A 17,706-nucleotide genomic window follows, 5' to 3' on the forward strand; every position below is an offset into this window, starting at 1 on the left:
CACTTTTTTGTTTGTTTGTTTTTTGGTGGTACTGAGGACTGAACAGGGCCTTATGAATGTCTGGCAAACATTCTATTACTGACATCTCCAGCTATATGTTCTGAATTCCGAGATGAACTTGTCTGCGAATCAAGGCATTCATTCCTTGCCCAAGAAGCCTTGTTAGACTCAGCATTTTGGTTTGAGCCCGAGACAATAAAACAACTGAATGATGAGCTGTGTTTCACCTTCTTAGCTAATTCTCACAAATGTAAACTGTGCTTTGAATCTAGCCTTTCGCTCTGGGGATGCGTGTTAGGGCAATTAGAGGACGCCGCCTTCCTGATGGCCTCTCAATGAGAGCTGAGAACACTGTGGACGGCAGGATGGAAACCAAGTAAACGTGTATTGCTGTAGCCACAAAACAAATGAGCCTCATTGAGTTGGCAAAGCTCTCCTTCAGACTTCACCTGCAGAATCGGGGGATAAGATCCTGTATGGTCTCAACAGCAAATGTAATTTTTTTTTTAACTGCCAGATCTGTAATATTACAGTGTTGTTGGTGACAGGGACAGGTGTCTGACAGACTTGGTGAGAGACCCACTAGGGATCAGTTTGTTAAAGACCAGAAAGCTTAACAGTAGTAGTAGTTATGAAGTCACTTTAGTGTGACCTGAGAATATTATTTTCTAAAATTCTGTGAATCATAATTTTCTTTTCCACTGAGTTCTGTAATTCACCGGTAATGATTCACAGGTGGAGCGCTCAGAAAACAACCTGTGCCAAAGATTTTGAGGGAGTGCAGTTTTTCTTTATAAAGTATTTTTGTTTTTGAATATTGTGTGTGTGTGTGTGTGTGACAGAGAGAGAGAGAGAGAGAGAGAGAGAGAGAGAGAGAGAGAGAGAGAGAGAGAGAGAGAGAGAGAGAGAGAGAGAAAGAACAGCGAGACAGGGAAATAGAGAACAGACACGCATGCGCTATGGTGTGTGTGCGTGTGAAGAACAAATGACAACTTTTGGAGAATCAGTTCTGTCCTTCACTGCAGGTTCCTGGGATTGAACTTAAGTTGTCAGGCATGCGAGGTGAGCGCTTTGGTCCCTTAAGCCATCTTGCTGGCCTAGGAGCTGTGTTTTCTCCGGAAACTATATATACTTTTGCAGGGTTATGGTTCTCAACCTTGACTATGATTTAGCATCAGCTGAAGGCCTTGTGGCAACTCAGGCAGCCTGGCTCTACCAGATCTTAAATTGGTAGGTTTTGGAGGGGGCCTGAGAATCTGCATTTCTAATGGGTTTTGTGGTGCCACTGCTCTGGGAATCGTGCTAAGAATCACTGATACACGCACATGCACATACGTGTACACACACACAGTAACCAAGACAAAAAGGAAACCTCAATGGAGGCTCTTCCAGGGTCTGGAAGGATGCTTTTGTTTTGGCGCAGTCTTTTGTATGTGGATGATGGATGCTAGCTGAATATCATCCTTAGCATTGTTTATCCTTTGAGACAGAATCTCTCCCTGAACCCGGGATTTGTCAGTTTAGGGGGACTGGTTGGCCAATCAGCAAGCCCCAGGGAATCTTTCTGTCTCCACTTTCCCAGTGCTGGCCAGCTTTGCTTTCCCAGCCTGCTACATTGGCAGAGCCACTTCCCCAACCCCTGATCAGATGCCTTTGATCCAGGTTCTTAACTCCCCTAAGACTGAGATGGACTTGAAAACAGAGACTGTGTTAGAGAAACACTGTCCCTTTCTGAGTTGATCTTCCCCTCCAAAAGAGGCGTTTGCAGTTTCTACTGCGTCAGGAAAACAATGGTGATTGCAAAGCAAACCACAATAGCAGCGCGGAACTACTGTCTCACCGACAACAGTCTTTTACACCTTCCCCCACCCTCCCTGAAACAAGGGAAATGTTCTTGAATTTTCAATACTCAATGCTTAATGAATCATAAAGGAGAAAAGGCAAGATTTTAAGCTTTTCATTCAAAAGTCCCAATCTGGGATATGACTTCATTCAGAATGGAAGGCCAGGAACCCGGATGCCCCTCTTGCTCTCACATGACTGTACATCTCCTTCCTCACTAGCTTCTGACTCTTCAGGTCCCCGCTGCCTCAGTAACTGCCCTGGACATGGGGAAAGGAAAAACAGATGGACTCCATTATTAATGCCTTTTATTAATGCCTCGAAGGCAGCTCCTACATTGCTCAGACACCGTACATCTCAGACCCCGGATCCCCTGATCTTTCAGCAGGAAGTGAGCAAGGCAAGAGGAGAAGAAGCAGGTGGGATGCACTGATCTTAGCAGCTGGGTCTTGACCATGCTGTTTTCATAGGCTAGGAACTCTAGATGCCTGACTCTACCTAGGCTCTGACAGCTGTGAGCCAATCATTCTGCAGCCGAGGCTGAGCTGGTCGCTGTTTTGAAAGCTTGCAGGTCATTCAGATGCAGAAGCAGGGCTCTGATTGGATCCCATCCTTCTCTAGCTCCTCAATTCCATTCCCTTTTCTTTTCTTCACTCACAGTTTAAGTTTGCAAAGGACACAGTATCTCCTTTTTCTGTGTCTCTGGCTTAAAGAGAAGCTGGGAAGCCTCTGAATGATGCTTCAGGGACACACACATATGTGCACTTGTGTGCAAACACAGGCACACACCAAGATAAACAGCCCCTGGCCTCTGGTTCCACCTAACTGCACACAGGCTAACCTCACTTCTTGTATCTCATGGTCCTGGAGACTTGAGACAATACGCAGGCCAAGCGTAGTCATCTTTGGAGCTTTGCCGAAGACCGGAAGCTCTCCCACCTGCAGGCCATCGCTGGAGCCAGAAGTGGGTCTCTGCGGCCATGGCAGACTATATTGCATCTGACACAGACGGCGTCTCTGGAATCTACCTTTCAAGTTTTCGGCAAACCATTTTCTCACTGTCCTTCACAAAGCTGACATTCGCGGCAGCACGATAGGAAAGATGTCACGTCGGCTGCTCTTCAACTTCTTGTCACCGTGGTTAGTGCCAGTTCTGTCATCTTCGCTCTCCTCACAGCCCCCCATCTTGAGCCATGTCACAAATAATAATGCATCCAGGACTGCATCTTCCTTCTTCTCCAACTTTGCTTTTCTCTCGAATCAAACCCACCAAGCCCAGCAGTCATCCGTTATGTAAACGAAAGTTGCCAGTTATGTAAACTGTTTCCCCCCTTACCAAGCTAAAGATGATTCATTAATGCACGTTGGAGAATTAATTCAATATTATGATGTCCTGGGCTTGTAATACAAACATCTTGCTACTTGAAATTCCCCAGGCATTCCAGTCAAGCCCTTGTTTTCTGTCGGGAACCGACAGACCTCTCCAAGGCAGTGAAATTGTCACCACAGCCCAGGTAAACGCCAGATTTCCAGCATTCAATCATCCTCCAGGCACGGCTCTACACATCACACTAAAATCTGGGCTGCAAAACACTTCCAAAGGTAAGACGCCTTTTCAAGAAAAGTCGGAATGAAAAATTAATTCAAAGTGCACGGCGACGGGTGTCTTCCGATAGTGCATCCACTTGGTGATTAAGTACCAAATCCAGGTGTAAAAGGAAACATGAATTCACCAGAAGAGGAAGGAGCGTCTGGTCCACAGCTCTGCCTGCAGCCAGCTTTCAGCCTCCAATCAGTACCAACAAGGGGTAAAACTCCAGCTGAAGAGGAATAGACTTCCATCTCCAAATGCAAATGTCCACATATGCTGGTGCAGGCACTGTAAACACGATATATTCTCTCTCTCCAAATGGATGCATGCCTGCAGACCGCATTATGGATCCTTGAAAATGTCCTTAAACAAGCACGATAGCTGCATCTTGCTTGCTACTAAATTGTTCCAGCCTCGAGCCACGAGCACTTAAAGGGCCAGAGCAGGACAAAGTATGTTAGGCATTCCTTGCCATGTTTCCTACATAGGACAGCTATTCCAGATACATGGAGAATCTTTGACTTAAAAAATATATATTTATGATATCTGATAGCTCTTCTTCCTTCCAAGTTTCTGAGTGCTATCCTTGAATTGGATTTGAGTGAGTGGAATATTTTCCTTTGTTTCTTCTGGGTACTTAATAGATACAAATTCAAAACAGCACCAAAAGCAATAGCCACTCGGAGGAGATACCCCTGTCTCCCTGCTTGTTCCTCGAATGGTGTCTATAATCCTAGGTTAATTATAATTTACAATTAGGACTTTCATATCCCATAGCCACTGCTTCATTATGAAAGCTAGCCTTACCCCTTCCCTGTCCCTTTCCTTCCAGCTCATGCCCTTTTTTAATTATGCCCCGACGCCCTGGGGCTCAGAGACGCTGCTAAAACAAATATATCAAAGTTCTTGTGTGTAGGACAGGAAGAAAAACAAACAGTTCCTACACCATTGCAAGTAGCCACTGTAGCCTCTGGAGTTGGCTAATAGGAATTTCACAAAAGGGACTTGGGGAGAGCAAGTATTCCAAGGAAGCCTTTCTGACTGGTTTGCAGTTTATCCGAATCAGAAGTCATGACTCAACAATTTAGAGATTTCTCTCTATCTATTATACAAGCAGGGGGCTGGTTGAGATGCTACGCTTTCTCAACAGTAGCCAGGAATATACATGCTATCGGAATGTGGGTATTAATAATAAAAGTGGCTCGGGTTTGATCTGGGTGCTGATGAACGAAGAAACCAAAGATGACTGAAGAAATTACAAAATATAGCAAAGCATGTATTTTCCCCAAGAAAGAGACAAGCCTCCTACACCAGAACTTTATAACTTCTTTTCTCGGAGGAAGAAGAAAAGAAGTGTGTTCCGTCATTGTGAGACGAACATTGAGAAGCTATGGGTTTGACATTGGAGACCCTAAGTCAGACTTCAAAGTGGTCACAGTAGTAATATGGGTGGTTGTTTGATATCACATCCATGTTCAAAGGGTGCGTCCTCTGCAAGCATGTACTTATGTCCATGTACATATATGTACAGGTGGTTCCAGCGAACTGAGGATGAGGGCACATGTGGAATTTGAGGTAAGAGCTATCAATGGCACGGGTTTCATAAGACTTCATGCTCTTCGTACGGGAGCAAGCTTCCTTTGTGAAGATGGTCACACGGTTTCAACGAGAGTGGCAAGTCCACGGCGAATTTTTCCTTGGCCATGTGGGATGCTTGCTTTGCTTTGAAACTTGTCTGTAATTTGCCCTCTCCCTATGATGATTACTTCCTGTTAGGTAAAACTGGCAGTTTAGGATTTAGAAATGCCTTATTCATGCACAAGGGCAACACCTATGCAGACCTAGAGTAAACCAGAGACAGGTTCGTGTTCATAAACGGACCATCAAGTCTGTATGTAACATGAGATGAAGAATAGAGATCACTGTTAAAGCCCCACCCATATCTGTATGTTATGTAAATCACCGTATTCAAAGCTCTGTAAGGCAGATCCATACCTACTTATGTAGATTTTGGGAAGAAGAATTAAAATGTACCAAACACAATGGTGTGTGTATGCAAATAGATAGAAATAGAGTTGAAAGAAAGAAAAATTACATGTAACTCAATGTGAGGCAAATAATCACCAAAGACAAACAATAAATTAAAAGAAAAGGAAACCGCCATCGCATGACACGGAGTGAGGCAAGGACACCATAAATAAGCCAACTGTTATAGTCAGTGGGAGAGAAGATAGAGACCTCAGCTATAGCAGCGGCATTGAAGAGAAACAGAAATGGAAATACTTGAGAGCATTGATTGGGCCAGGAATCACGATTTGTTACATGCTCTTACGGAAGGGGGAGTTCACACGATGGCTGATCAGCTTCTGTCTCAGGCAAGTTGGGGGCTGATTTAGGACGAATGGAGAGGGAGTTCCAATCCGAACCCACAGGATGCACATGGCTCTGTCGATCAACAGAACCTTGACTTTGAACACATCCCCACAGAAGATCTTTGGATGCGTTTTCAGAGATGGTTTCGGATTCCTGCCCTCTTACATCTGCCTGCAGGCTCATTAATCTATGCAGCGAGCTGTGGATTGAGGCGGTTGGCATTATGGATTTGTTAATTGCTGATACAATGTACTTTCTATGCAGGCCATATGTGAAAAGCAGCAGTGGCATTCAAGAAATGTTAAATAATAATGTAAATGAGAAAAATTTCCAATCTCAATCATAAAGGGATCCAAGGAACATTGACGCAACTTGCAATCATCGGAGCTGTTTGATTGCCTTGTCACTGTGGGACAGTGACCAAAGTGACGCTAATCTAAATGTCATCTAGAAAGAATACTAAAAATATTATGGTGAAAATTAAGTACTGCAACCTTAGGAGCTAATTTAAAAACGAGAAGATATAGCAATTTGCATCTGTGGATTTTACGATCGCCAAATGCAACCGGCTAAACACTCACATTTTCCTTTCGTTCCCTTGCTCTGTTGAGAAATTGGGTTTAGTTCTAAAGAGTTGGCCCAAACTTATAGCCATTCAATCAGGCTAAAACTTTCACATGTACCAGAAGCACGTGAGCTGTTTGATTTATCATATTCAATTGTTTCATTATTTCACTTTTAAAGGCTCAGGTAGGATTTCCCCAGAAGATTTTTGACTGCAAATCGGGTTCATTCCCCTGCCTCAAGCCGTTCAAATGTACAGGAATCAAACAGCCAAGACCTTGCCTAGATAGGATCTGAAATCAGAATAAAGGGTGAGGGGGTATCAGGTGTGCAAATTTCTGGCTCCGTGCAAGAACTGCAGAATTATTTGAAGGTAGGACCCTGTACTGGTACTTTGGCAGATTCTCTTTTGCAGCCCCTGTGTACCCTAGAGTGTGAAAACGACTGCTTCTATGGAACAACACAAGTTATACTCAGGCACAGGGTCTATGTGAAAAAAATAATAACAAATCCAAGGGAAAAGTAACCATTTTATCCCATCATTTGGAAATATGATTTAAAACAAGACTCCTTGACCTCAGTGTTACTGTTGTTTGAGGCTATACCTGCCTGGGCGTTGCTGGTATTTAATAATATTTTCATGTCAGTCAAAAATATGTCCAGGCCTCACCAAAAATCTTCTGTAGGGAAAATTCACCATGCTTAATCCTGTGTCAGGCACACAGGGAAGATCCCACTGGGATCCTTCTATGCTAGGAAATGGGCTTCAGTCCAGAGACTTTCAGTGGGGACTATTGCCTCTCTACTCTACGTGGATGAGGAGAGGGTCCAAAAGCAGAACTCTGGACAGCTGCCATGGGGGCTTCAGAGACCCTGCAGAGACCTCTTCAGAGACTCTCCCAGCATGGTGATATGATAGATCGCTGTTTTCCGGCAGGTGGGCGTGGACACCAGAGCAAAACACAAACAGGAACTCTGCCTTACCTCCACCCTTATTTACTGCCAGGAGGGAGATGAGTGATCAAGGGATACTTGGTTTTCATTGATGCTCCCTATTCGCTAAGCATATTATGACAAACTGCTAGAAAGAAAATGTTTCCATGCCAATTGGCTCTTCCTGTAAATTAACTGCATACCAGGGCTTAGAAATGGTAGTGGATAAATGAACATTGATGCATACAGGATCCTTGTCTGTTACTTGATGTAACTTGGACAAGCATGACCAGAATTCCAGGCAAGGAACGGTAAAAAGAAGTACATAAGAAAAGATTTAAAATACTGAGTAAATGTGGTCTTTAAGGTACCATTTTTCCAATTAAAGCATTGCAGAAGGTCAAGAAACAGGATAAATTGAACAAAAGTTTAGGACTTCATGCTTTGAAGATGACCTTGCTGTATAAGTGGATCTGCTGTATTGTGTGAGAGGGCCTGCTTTTGGTCCTGGCCACCCAGCTAGCTTACACCCAAAATAATCACAAAGAAATTATATTAATTAAATTACTGCCTGGCCCATTATCTCTAGCCTATTATTGGCTAACTCTCACATCTTGATTCAACCCATTTCTAATAATCTGTGTAGCACCACAAGGTCGTGGCTTATCAGGAAAGATTCTAACCAGCGTCAGTCTCAGGCAGGAGCTTCATGGCATCTGCCACTCTGCCCTTCTTCCCAGCATTCAGTTTTGTCTTCCCCACCTACCTAAGTTCCTGTCCTATAAAAAGGCCGAGGCAGTTTCTTTATTCAACCAATGAAAGCGACACGTAGACAGAAGGACCTCCTACATCGTTACTGAGAACCGTTGATTTGGTGATTACCATAACTCTCTATTTCAGATGGGTTTCTTTTTAACAGGTTGTGAATATTAGGAAGATTTATTTAAGAAAATAGATCCATGATAAATGTATAGGCCTATTTGATGTTAACCCATCTTATTTGCCCCTTGAACATAGTTTTAAAATTACAAAGCATAGCTTGTTTATTCTGAATGACTTGTGAGGTATCAGATCACCAACAGGATAGGATGACCAAAAGAAAAACAAACAAACAAAAAGAAACTAATCTGACTCATGGTTCTATTTGCATATTGGTAGGTTAGTTTTTCAAATGCAAAGATATTCTAAAAATCATCAAACACCTGACTCAAATTACCAATATACCAGATTTTGTCCATTTCTAAGATCTTTTATGAAAAACTGCACCTTTGAAAGCCTTTAAAGGATAGGGTTAAGACATGCATAGAACCCACTGTTTGCAAAGGTATTCATGGCGGTGTGAATGCAGGCACAGGGAAAGGACAAAGGGGGCTGAATATACAAGCCAATACACATATGGCTTCTTACCTTTTTTGTTCTTGACTTGGGTGGATTTTGGACTCTTTTTTCTTTTTTGATTCTCTTCGTGGCTCTTTTTTAGCCTCCGGTTCAGGAGAAGATGGAGTTTTGCCCCCTTGAAAGTCTGGGTTTGGTAGCCGCCCACTAAGACACACATGCATTTGTTGACTTTTGCGAGGGAGCAGTTGTATAAGGCATGCATAGAGGGTGGCCAGTCATAGAAGAAGCAAGAGTACACATACACGCACACAAACACACACACACATGCAAACAAAAAGAAAGGAAAAAAAAGGATGCATCAAAAAGCAATGGCAAATGCATTCAAACTAAAATAATAAGCAAAAGAGATGCAAAACGCATAAGGAAAATCAGAACTGAAAAGAAAATAAGAAATCCAAAACTGTTCCCACGACAAGATGTATAAACCTAACTGTGAATCAAGTGGCAGTCTTACAATATGAAACCCAGACAATGTGTATCATAATTCATGATGATGTTTACTAGGGAGTTTACAAAAACATTTCATTATTTTATAACACTTTCTTCTTCAGTAACATATGTAGAATACAGTGTGACAACCCAGAGAATATAATGCAACTTCTTTCTCTCTCTCCCTCCATAAAGAATTCAATCCAAGAGGCTGTAACAGATAGTCATCAAAGTGTACATATTTATAAATATCAGAATTATGCATGCTCCAACCCAGGTATCAGAGTCTTCATGAATATCTTTCATGCAAATCAAAGGTGTCTTGGGCTATGGAGCCAGAACAATAGGAGCTGAAGATAATCTTGCTGTCTGTTAAAATATTCAAGGCTACAATGTTATTGTTATCCAGCTCTAAAGGATAGAGTTGCATTTCATAAAAGTCTGTCGGAACTGGAGACAGGAAAAGCACAGAACAAATCCCACAGACATTTCAGGGCTGTGTGGCTTGCAAAGATGAAGAAGGCTGACACAACCCTGGCTTCAAAACCAGGTAGCCTGGGCTGGATTCTTCCCCGTGTGGATTTCCCCAGAGTGACAACTTGCTCATCTGAGGCTTGTTTTCCAGAGCCACCCAGCTGTCTTCTGCTGCCTCCCCTGGCTGTCGGCGGGGATGCTTTGGAATACTGTAGACTTGTCTTTATACTAACGTGTGGCTACATACATTGAGATGGTAAGCTGGCTGTGGCAGTGTGGAAATTTATTCCATGCCTCTAGAGCCAAATGGCAATGTTCTTAAATTATTTGCTTCTTTGCATTATTCAGAACATGGATCTCCCCCCCCCCCCCCCATCCAGGAGCTCTCCAGTCTAAAGAAATAGAATGCTTAGCACAGATTCAGGAGACTTGACATTCTGGTCTTGTCTATGAAGCCTACAAAATGAGGGGGTTGGCTAGGTTGTGATCGCCAAAGTTCTTCCCGCCTCTGAGGAGATATTCTAAGTGTTCCTGGCATGTTGGCTTCCAGCTTCACCTATCTTCCTTCAGCTCTAGCAATTCGCTTGGCTTCCTTCTTTGCAGGACAGTAGTACATGCTGTTCCTTTTGCCTGGATCCACTCAACTCCTACACACGCTTCAGTTCCCGGCTCTAGCATCATTTCCTCAGGGAGGTCCCCGCTGACATTCTGCCACTCCATCTGAGTCATGTTCCTGATTGAATTCTACCCAGAATTTAATTCCTTCTCTTAATGTATCTTCTATGATCTGGTGTCTAGGTCTTATTTTTTTATTATGTATACAAGGGTCAAACCAGAGCCTGACACTAGGCAAGCATCAAACCCTCCTGAAATGAACAATAGGACCAACAAGGACAAAGGAGTAATCAGTTTCTTGCTAAGTTCCAGGCATTTTGCTAGGTTCGTCATGTTCACAAGTGTCCCCTCAACCCCATGACAATACTGTCATTCCCATTCTATAGATCAGAAAACTGTAGTTTGGGGGATTCAATTATCAGCCAGGGTCCCAGTAGAAAGAAACAAAACAATAAACACACAAACAACCAGCAATGATTAGTACCCAGACTGAGTTACTTCAGGGGCTCCCCTAGAAGTTATTTCTTCACAGTTGCTTAAGGAAAGGAAACTAAATTAGCACTCCTCTCTCTGTGTGTCCCTCCCTCCCTCCTTTTCTCCCTCCCTCCCTCCCTCTTTCTCTCTCTCTCTCCCCCTTATTTATTCATTCTCTCCTTCCCTCTCTCCTTCTCTCTCCCTCCCCCTTATTTATTAATTCTCTCCCTCCCTCTTTCTCTCTCCCCCTTATTTATTCATTCTCTCCTTCCCTCTCTCCTTCTCTCTCCCTCCCCCTTATTTATTCATTCTCTCCCTCCCTCTCTCCTTCTCTCTCCCCCTTATTTATTCTCTCTCTCTCTCTCTCTCTCTCTCTCTCTCTCTCTCTCTCTCTCTCTCTCTGTATAAGCATGTATCATTGGGTAAATAAGGATAGATAGTCAGTTAGGGTTGATAGTTAAAGTCACAAACCCCTGAAAGTTTCTTATTAATTAAATACCTCCAGACCCATGCTTACCTGTTCCCGTGGACGTGGGATGCACAGAAGGCAAAGCTGTAGTGGAGAAGTGTGGGGTCAATCATGGCGCCATTTTCTGCCCGTTCCAGCAAGTCTCTAAGGTAGCAGAGATGCCGATGACATCCTCGGACTCCATTTCGAGCGCAATACTCATCTAATACAAACACCTGGCCAGGACTGAACCAGCCCTGGAGGGGAATAAAGGAAAGGCTTTCTTTTAAATACAAGTTGCTTTCTGGAGAGCTGCTAGTATCAGGAGTGGCTGGAGGAAGGGACTGAAAAGCGGCTAGCTTTAACTCTTTTGATGGCATGCCAGCCGCTGGGCCAGCACACTGGCGATGCTGTTTATCCCTCCCAGCAGACCGTCCTGGAAGATGCTGTCATCCCTACTTTCCAGGTGGGTAAGTTAACTGAGTTCAGGGACGACGTGGGATTTCCTTATAATTGCTATTGCTGTATAAGCAAAACAGCATGCTTCCAGGAAAAGAGAATGACCAGGGCTCCAACATGTACTTTAGAGGAGAACTGGGGGGAAGCTGAGGCGGAGTCTGACAAGGGAAAATTGTGATATAAATGCCTTGGTATTGACAGAAACTTTCAGCTAATCCTTTTAGTAAGCTAGTGAGGTAGATGGGACAAGCGCATCTTGTTTTTTCTTCACAATGAGGGAATCTGGATCAGGATGCTGCTGTACGCACTGGCCCTAACCCAGCTCTGTCTACTCCATGTCCTCTGTTCCCTATCGTCAGGCATCAAAGAAACCTTAAGCTGGTTTACATAAAGACTAAACTTTGTAAATCTTTACACCTTAGAAGAATTTCTCAGTACATTTAAAGATGAAGGCAATAACAGTACCCCAAAGACTGAGAGTAAGTTTTCCAACAATGCATCTGATTTGATCGAACGAAAAAAGAAATTTCTCACAACTAGGTTTACGGCTCTTTCCCCGCCCCTGTAATTATTTGTTTCCTTGTATTTATTTGCTCATCATGAGCCCAGCCAAAGTTTGCTATAAAAGAGAATCCAGATGGAGTCTCTGATGATAATTCAGTGGCAGAATGAATAGAGACCACCGCCTCTGTTTCGTAATTAGAAAGACAGGTCGTTAGAAAAGCCAAGTGACTGGTATTGCTGATCGATGTAGACAGAGTCTACAATCAAATGATATTGTCTCATTTCTATGACACCTGAAACAATAATAAATTGTTATTCTAAGTAGGGCTTTCTAAATTGGAAATTTGGGCTCTTTTAAACATCAACTTCCCTTTACTTTGAGGGTCTCCTGGGAGTTGTGTTCTGAACATTACTGCAGCTTGGGGTAGAAGGGACAGGAGGAAAAAGTGGTGGGAGAGGCCAAATGAGTGTGGGAGAGAGGCCTTTGCAGTGTTCTAATTGTGATTAGTGATCGGGGATCTTCGATTGACAACACACCGCTCAGCGATGCCTCCAACGAAAGACGGCATCTTTGCTATTTCAAATTATAAGTTACTGCGGAGGGCGGGAGAGAGTAGTCGAGGCAGTGGGCTGCCCCTATAGGCAACTTCTTTGCCACTCCATCTGCTACCCCAAATGCTAAATCTTAGAGACAACACTGCTGTGAAAGATTAAAATATATTTTCTACGACTCAGATGACACCAAGTCTTTTGTAGATGCCAAAATAGCTGCTTTGAAAAGAGTTGAAGAAATATCAATTAGGAACTGAGTCGGAGACACAGAAAAATTTATGTATCCCTGCTGGTCGGTCTCCAAAACCAACTGAAAAAAAAAAGACTGTAATAATGAGAAAAATGAAATATATAGAGATAAGGGATAAGGTCCTTTAAATTTCTGTTATTTTTCTGGAATTCTGGCTTTAATTAATAGATCTAGGTACATAAACAAGAAAGAGAATTGCTCTGGGTAACTCACAATTATTATATTTTCATTTTAGACTATATTTTAAGCCTATACTGATCGATAGCATGAACATTTCATTTCTGGTTTAATCTTTTGAGGGCATTTATGAATTCTTCTTTATGGTACATTTCAGGATAAAAAAATTGTTTTCAAGCACCGATAAGAATAAAAGTCTTAAAAATTATACATCTTACAGTGTCCTCGAGTAAGCAAAATGCTCCGGAAAAGGGGGTGATAATGTTAATGTACACCCTCATGACCTTCGTAAATGTCATCAGAGATAAATGATATCAGGAAATCATCTGGCAAAAATGGCCTTGCAATGGAAGGCAAGTGGTTTTTGTTTTTTTTTTTTTTTTAAGTCAATGTAGTATTCCTTTTGAATCTGGTAAAGTCAGAGGCTCCAGTGAAGAGATTCTCAACATGAGATAATGTGTCATGTCATGAGATATGAGCCATAGATTAATAAGCTATCCCACAGAACTTTACTTCTATTTTTGAGATGATTTTACCCTCTTAAAAAAACATATTGCACCTTCAAGCACCAAAAAAGGGAACTTAAAATAATCATTCAGAATAAGGGTTTATGCTAATGTCAGTTAATTATATAATGTTAATATTACATAAATCTATTAACTTCCATGTTTGAAGCCAAGGACAAGAATTGCCCTCTGTACAAATCATTTGACCATTTTCTCCTTTCCTGTCTACAGTGGGATTAATAACATTTACTTTTAAGATACAAAGTAATAATTTATAATCTGCAAACAGAAATGAAATTAAGTCTTTGTTATGGCTTCGGGCTTGATAATTGAAAACCAAAATTATGTTTTCAAAAATTGGATAAATATGTAACAGCAGTCTTTAAACTGAACTAATTTGACTTCTGTTTTAAAATGGATTTTAGGGAGTGTAAATAGCTGGGCTTCTAAACATCTACTGCACCTTTAAAATTTTTTCTTTAAGGGTGAAGAAGGTTCTGCCTTTGAGAAAAAAAAAGTGCTACCCAAAAAAACAAAGCCAAATGCATTAGGCGGATGGAGAGCGGAGAGCATTAGCAACTACTTGGGTCTTTAGAAGTGACACAAACAATGCATGTCTTAATGAGCTAGGGGTACCAGGTATAGGAGAGAGAGGGCGGGGCATCTTAAACCCCACGACAATCAGGCAAATTTTATAAGTTTATCGCGAGCAGGTGCCAAGCTCATCCACCCTTTTAGAAAGATTTCTGGTGTAGCAGCTGAAAAGGGGGAAGCTAAGATGGGGTGGCTGGGAATTTGGCTGTATCTCTTGAGAGCACTTCCTCCGACTCAGATTGATTCCTGGGTAAATAAAACTATCGCCACGCAGGAAATTGAAGACGCGTTTGTAATTGTTAAGGGGATTTTGTATGGGAGCAGGAGAGCTCCGACCTAAAGGTAGAGGGTATTTGGGTTTTCAAAAATGTCATGTCTCAATTGCCGTAGATCAAAGGATATACTTGCCAGGCAAGAATAGGAATCGTTAAGTCTGTGATCCAAAGTCAGCCGCTGCACCATCTCAAAGAGGGAAGCGTGGTCAAAGTTACAGGGGTTGGAAGAGATAAATTCATCCATGCCGTGCTTTTGAGCTCTGTCTGCATCTGTTCGTTTACACATGTAGAGAGAGACACAGTTTAGAGGAACACATCACGCTTCTTTGACATCTCAGACTCATAGGATTTACTAGGCATTGTGAACATCAGCTGCCTCCCTGCTGCCCCCCCCCAATACCCCCAAGATAATCTCTGTCCCTCCCCCATTGTCAACTTGCATCAGTTACTGGTGAGTTTAACTGCATTTAGGCAAAAATATATTGGCATCAACATGTTTATCAAATGGTCACAATTCCAGTGCCTCCGTGTTGTTCTTCACAACTACAGATGAGACCGGTAACTTCGCCTGCGTTTCACCAAACACTGAAAGCAGATCGGATCTTTGCTGATAGCGGTCTAGCTAGCTTTGCAGGTTTGTAAAAGACTCTGCCATTCCAGTGGTTGTGTCTAGAGCAATTTCTCAGTGCTTATTGGAATTATCTGGAAAAGGGCTTATGCTGGTTTTCAGCGGAGTGACAATATTTGTGTCAACCCCTTCCAAATTTTCATTGCCAATTCAGTGTCACGAAAGGTTTGATTCCCCAACCCTTCAAAATTAAAAGTGTTTCTTTTCTTTTCTTTCTTTCTTCCTTCCTTTCTTTCTTTCTTTTCTTTTTTTTTCTTTTCTTTCTTTTTTTTTTAAAGGTTGAAACCAGGAGAGGAAGTTAAATGAGAGTTTAGTGCTGGAGAGGCAAGGATGTTTGTTGCCTTGTGGGGCACATACTCCATTAGCAGAGCTTATGAAAGAGACAAACGGAAACCGCCCTCTGAGGGCTGCGGTCTGCCACTTAGTGTGAGCTAATAGTCTCCGTGTATTCACGCTTTTCCGTACAGGGTGAAGGCTGTAGGCAAAACCTCCTAAGGGCTAACTAATTAATCTCAACATGTGTAACTAAAATAGACTAGCCTTTGCTGGCAAAATAACTCAGAGAATTCAGCTCGAGCGCCACCAGGAAAATCCTGAAGAGGGAGGAATGATGGTCTCTTTTATGGTGAGGAGGTCAGCTCACTGTTTATCATTCTCTCTTCCGCTACCCAGATTACAATTGGATAGAATCTCAGAGCAAAATCAAGCAAGATCTTACTTATCTCCTCGCATGCAGCATTTTACTGGGTTCCAGGGACCTGCCAGAAGCCAGCAAAATAATCAGGGCAAAGGGAAAATTGATTTCTGACTTGAGAGGGTGTTTGAATAATATTTTCCTATATGGCCTCTGTTCCAGGAAGGTTTTTTTTTCCTTTTTCCCTCCCATGCTTAGGGTATGTCTGTGAGCTTGGTTTGTGTGACTTTAGCACCCTGATTTCTCAGTGACTTCAGCGATCCTTAGAGCAGAGACGCATGTCTTGTCAGCGTCTACCCTGCCCAGGGTAGAATTTTTAAAATCTTTGACATTTTTGCCTAGGACTACTGAGTGGTCAATTTTTCAATAAGACTTGTTTATGCCCAAGACTCCCAGAAGTGATGTCTCTAGAAGGCAAATTGAAGAATAAGGTTTTAACAGACTGACTGCTTCATTCAAACGATAAAGCAAAGGCTTTTGGGAAAAGTATTACATGTGAAGAAATTACGTGAGAGGACCCTAAGAGCACTCCTAGCTGTGTTGTGTACCTCAGGTTCATCCTTGGGGAAGGGTTTTGAACTTGAGGTTGGTGCACGGCCTAAGGGCTTTCTTCTGCTTTGGGATCTCAGGACAATGGAGCCTGGGAGGCGCAACTGGCTGCTTCTGGGTGTGAATGTGCTACTTGTGACCAAGACAAGTAACTATCTTATGCTTGTCCCTGCTGGTGAAAAGACCCTCACAACAACTGGACAGCTCTTCTCTGCCTCTCCCCCTAAAAGCTGCCCTCTCTCTCTATCCTCCGAGTCCCAGAGCGACTTAATTCAGGAAGAAGCAGGAGTGGGGTGCGCTTGAATTGCTCATCCTGATACATCCCCATGAGCCACATCCACCCCCCTGCCTCCCAATTTTAACAGATAGATCAGGCAGCTTGGCTAGCGTCAGATTCTTGCTCTTGGATTTCTCGGCAGAGGCTGTAAGCTGAAAAATCGGCCAGGGCCTTCCTTCCTTTGCCAGTTTGGCTCAGCTACTTCACCGCTCTTCAATACAACCCCGGTCATTCAGCTTGGAGAGAAGGGGCTCTTGTATAGCTGTTAAAATATGGCATGGGTTTCAAGTGTCACAATCTTTTGTTGTTTGAACCTCTCGAATACTTGGCTGTTGACCTGTTTTGCTTTTCTGGCCACTCAGGAAATGGTCTGAAGAGACAATTTGGCCCTCTAGACAGACCTGTACACCGATAGCCTCCCCGTCTCTAACCTGTCACAGGGCCCCTAGGAATCTGGGTTGCCGTGCTAATTGCTGGCTGTGAGCACAACTAGAAAATGGCTTCCTTTCCCACCAACAGTCTGAAGCAGGCTTAAAGAAAACTCTGAGTAAAATCCACATTTTCCTTTTTTTAACAATTAACCCAAAGAATAACCCTTCATTTCCTTCGTGGTTGTCTCTTCTTTGTCCTAGTCTACATGGAGAATGATACAGAATTGGAATTAATGTGGCTTGGAGGTAAGTGTGTGTGTGTGTGTGTGTGTGTGTTTATGAGAGTGTGTGTGTGAGTGTGTGTGTGTGTGTGTACTTGCATGTGGAAGCCAGAAGTCAACACTAAGTCTTAATTGCTCTCAACCTTATTTGTTTTGAGACAAAGTCTCTCATTAAGTCTGGAGCTCACTAAGTCAGCAAGACTGGCTGCCCAGCTAGTCTCAGACCCTCCTATCACTGCTGTGACTGACTTTTCTGTGTGTGATGGGTATCTGAACTCGGGTCCTAAGGCTTGTGTGGCCAGTACTTTAGCCATCTCTTCAGCATCTGGCCTCCATCTTTAAATGGTAGCCATTTAAATGGTGGGATTGTTTAATCTCTGAACCTCAGTTTCCTGATATGGCAGATGAGCTGACTTTTCTGTCTCCTCTCTGCCATTTTGGACTGCAG

General features: G+C 42.8%; 1 protein-coding gene across 13 annotated transcripts in view; it reads right to left on the minus strand.

Moving 5' to 3' along the window:
* The window catches only part of Cadps (calcium dependent secretion activator), a 444,098-nt gene that overhangs the window by 127,671 nt on the left and 298,721 nt on the right, over positions 1 to 17,706 (minus strand). For all 13 annotated transcript variants that reach the window (XM_075988597.1, XM_075988589.1, XM_075988596.1 and 10 more), the window contains exons 12-13: positions 14,592 to 14,728; positions 11,211 to 11,398 (exon numbers count right to left, since the gene is read on the minus strand). In XM_075988597.1, coding sequence (XP_075844712.1) covers positions 11,211 to 11,398; positions 14,592 to 14,728 — 325 coding nt within the window. The remainder of the gene's footprint in view (positions 1 to 11,210; positions 11,399 to 14,591; positions 14,729 to 17,706) is intronic.

The sequence above is a fragment of the Microtus pennsylvanicus genome, chromosome 10 (genome assembly GCF_037038515.1).
Source record: "Microtus pennsylvanicus isolate mMicPen1 chromosome 10, mMicPen1.hap1, whole genome shotgun sequence".
NCBI classification, from domain to species: domain Eukaryota; kingdom Metazoa; phylum Chordata; class Mammalia; order Rodentia; family Cricetidae; genus Microtus; species Microtus pennsylvanicus.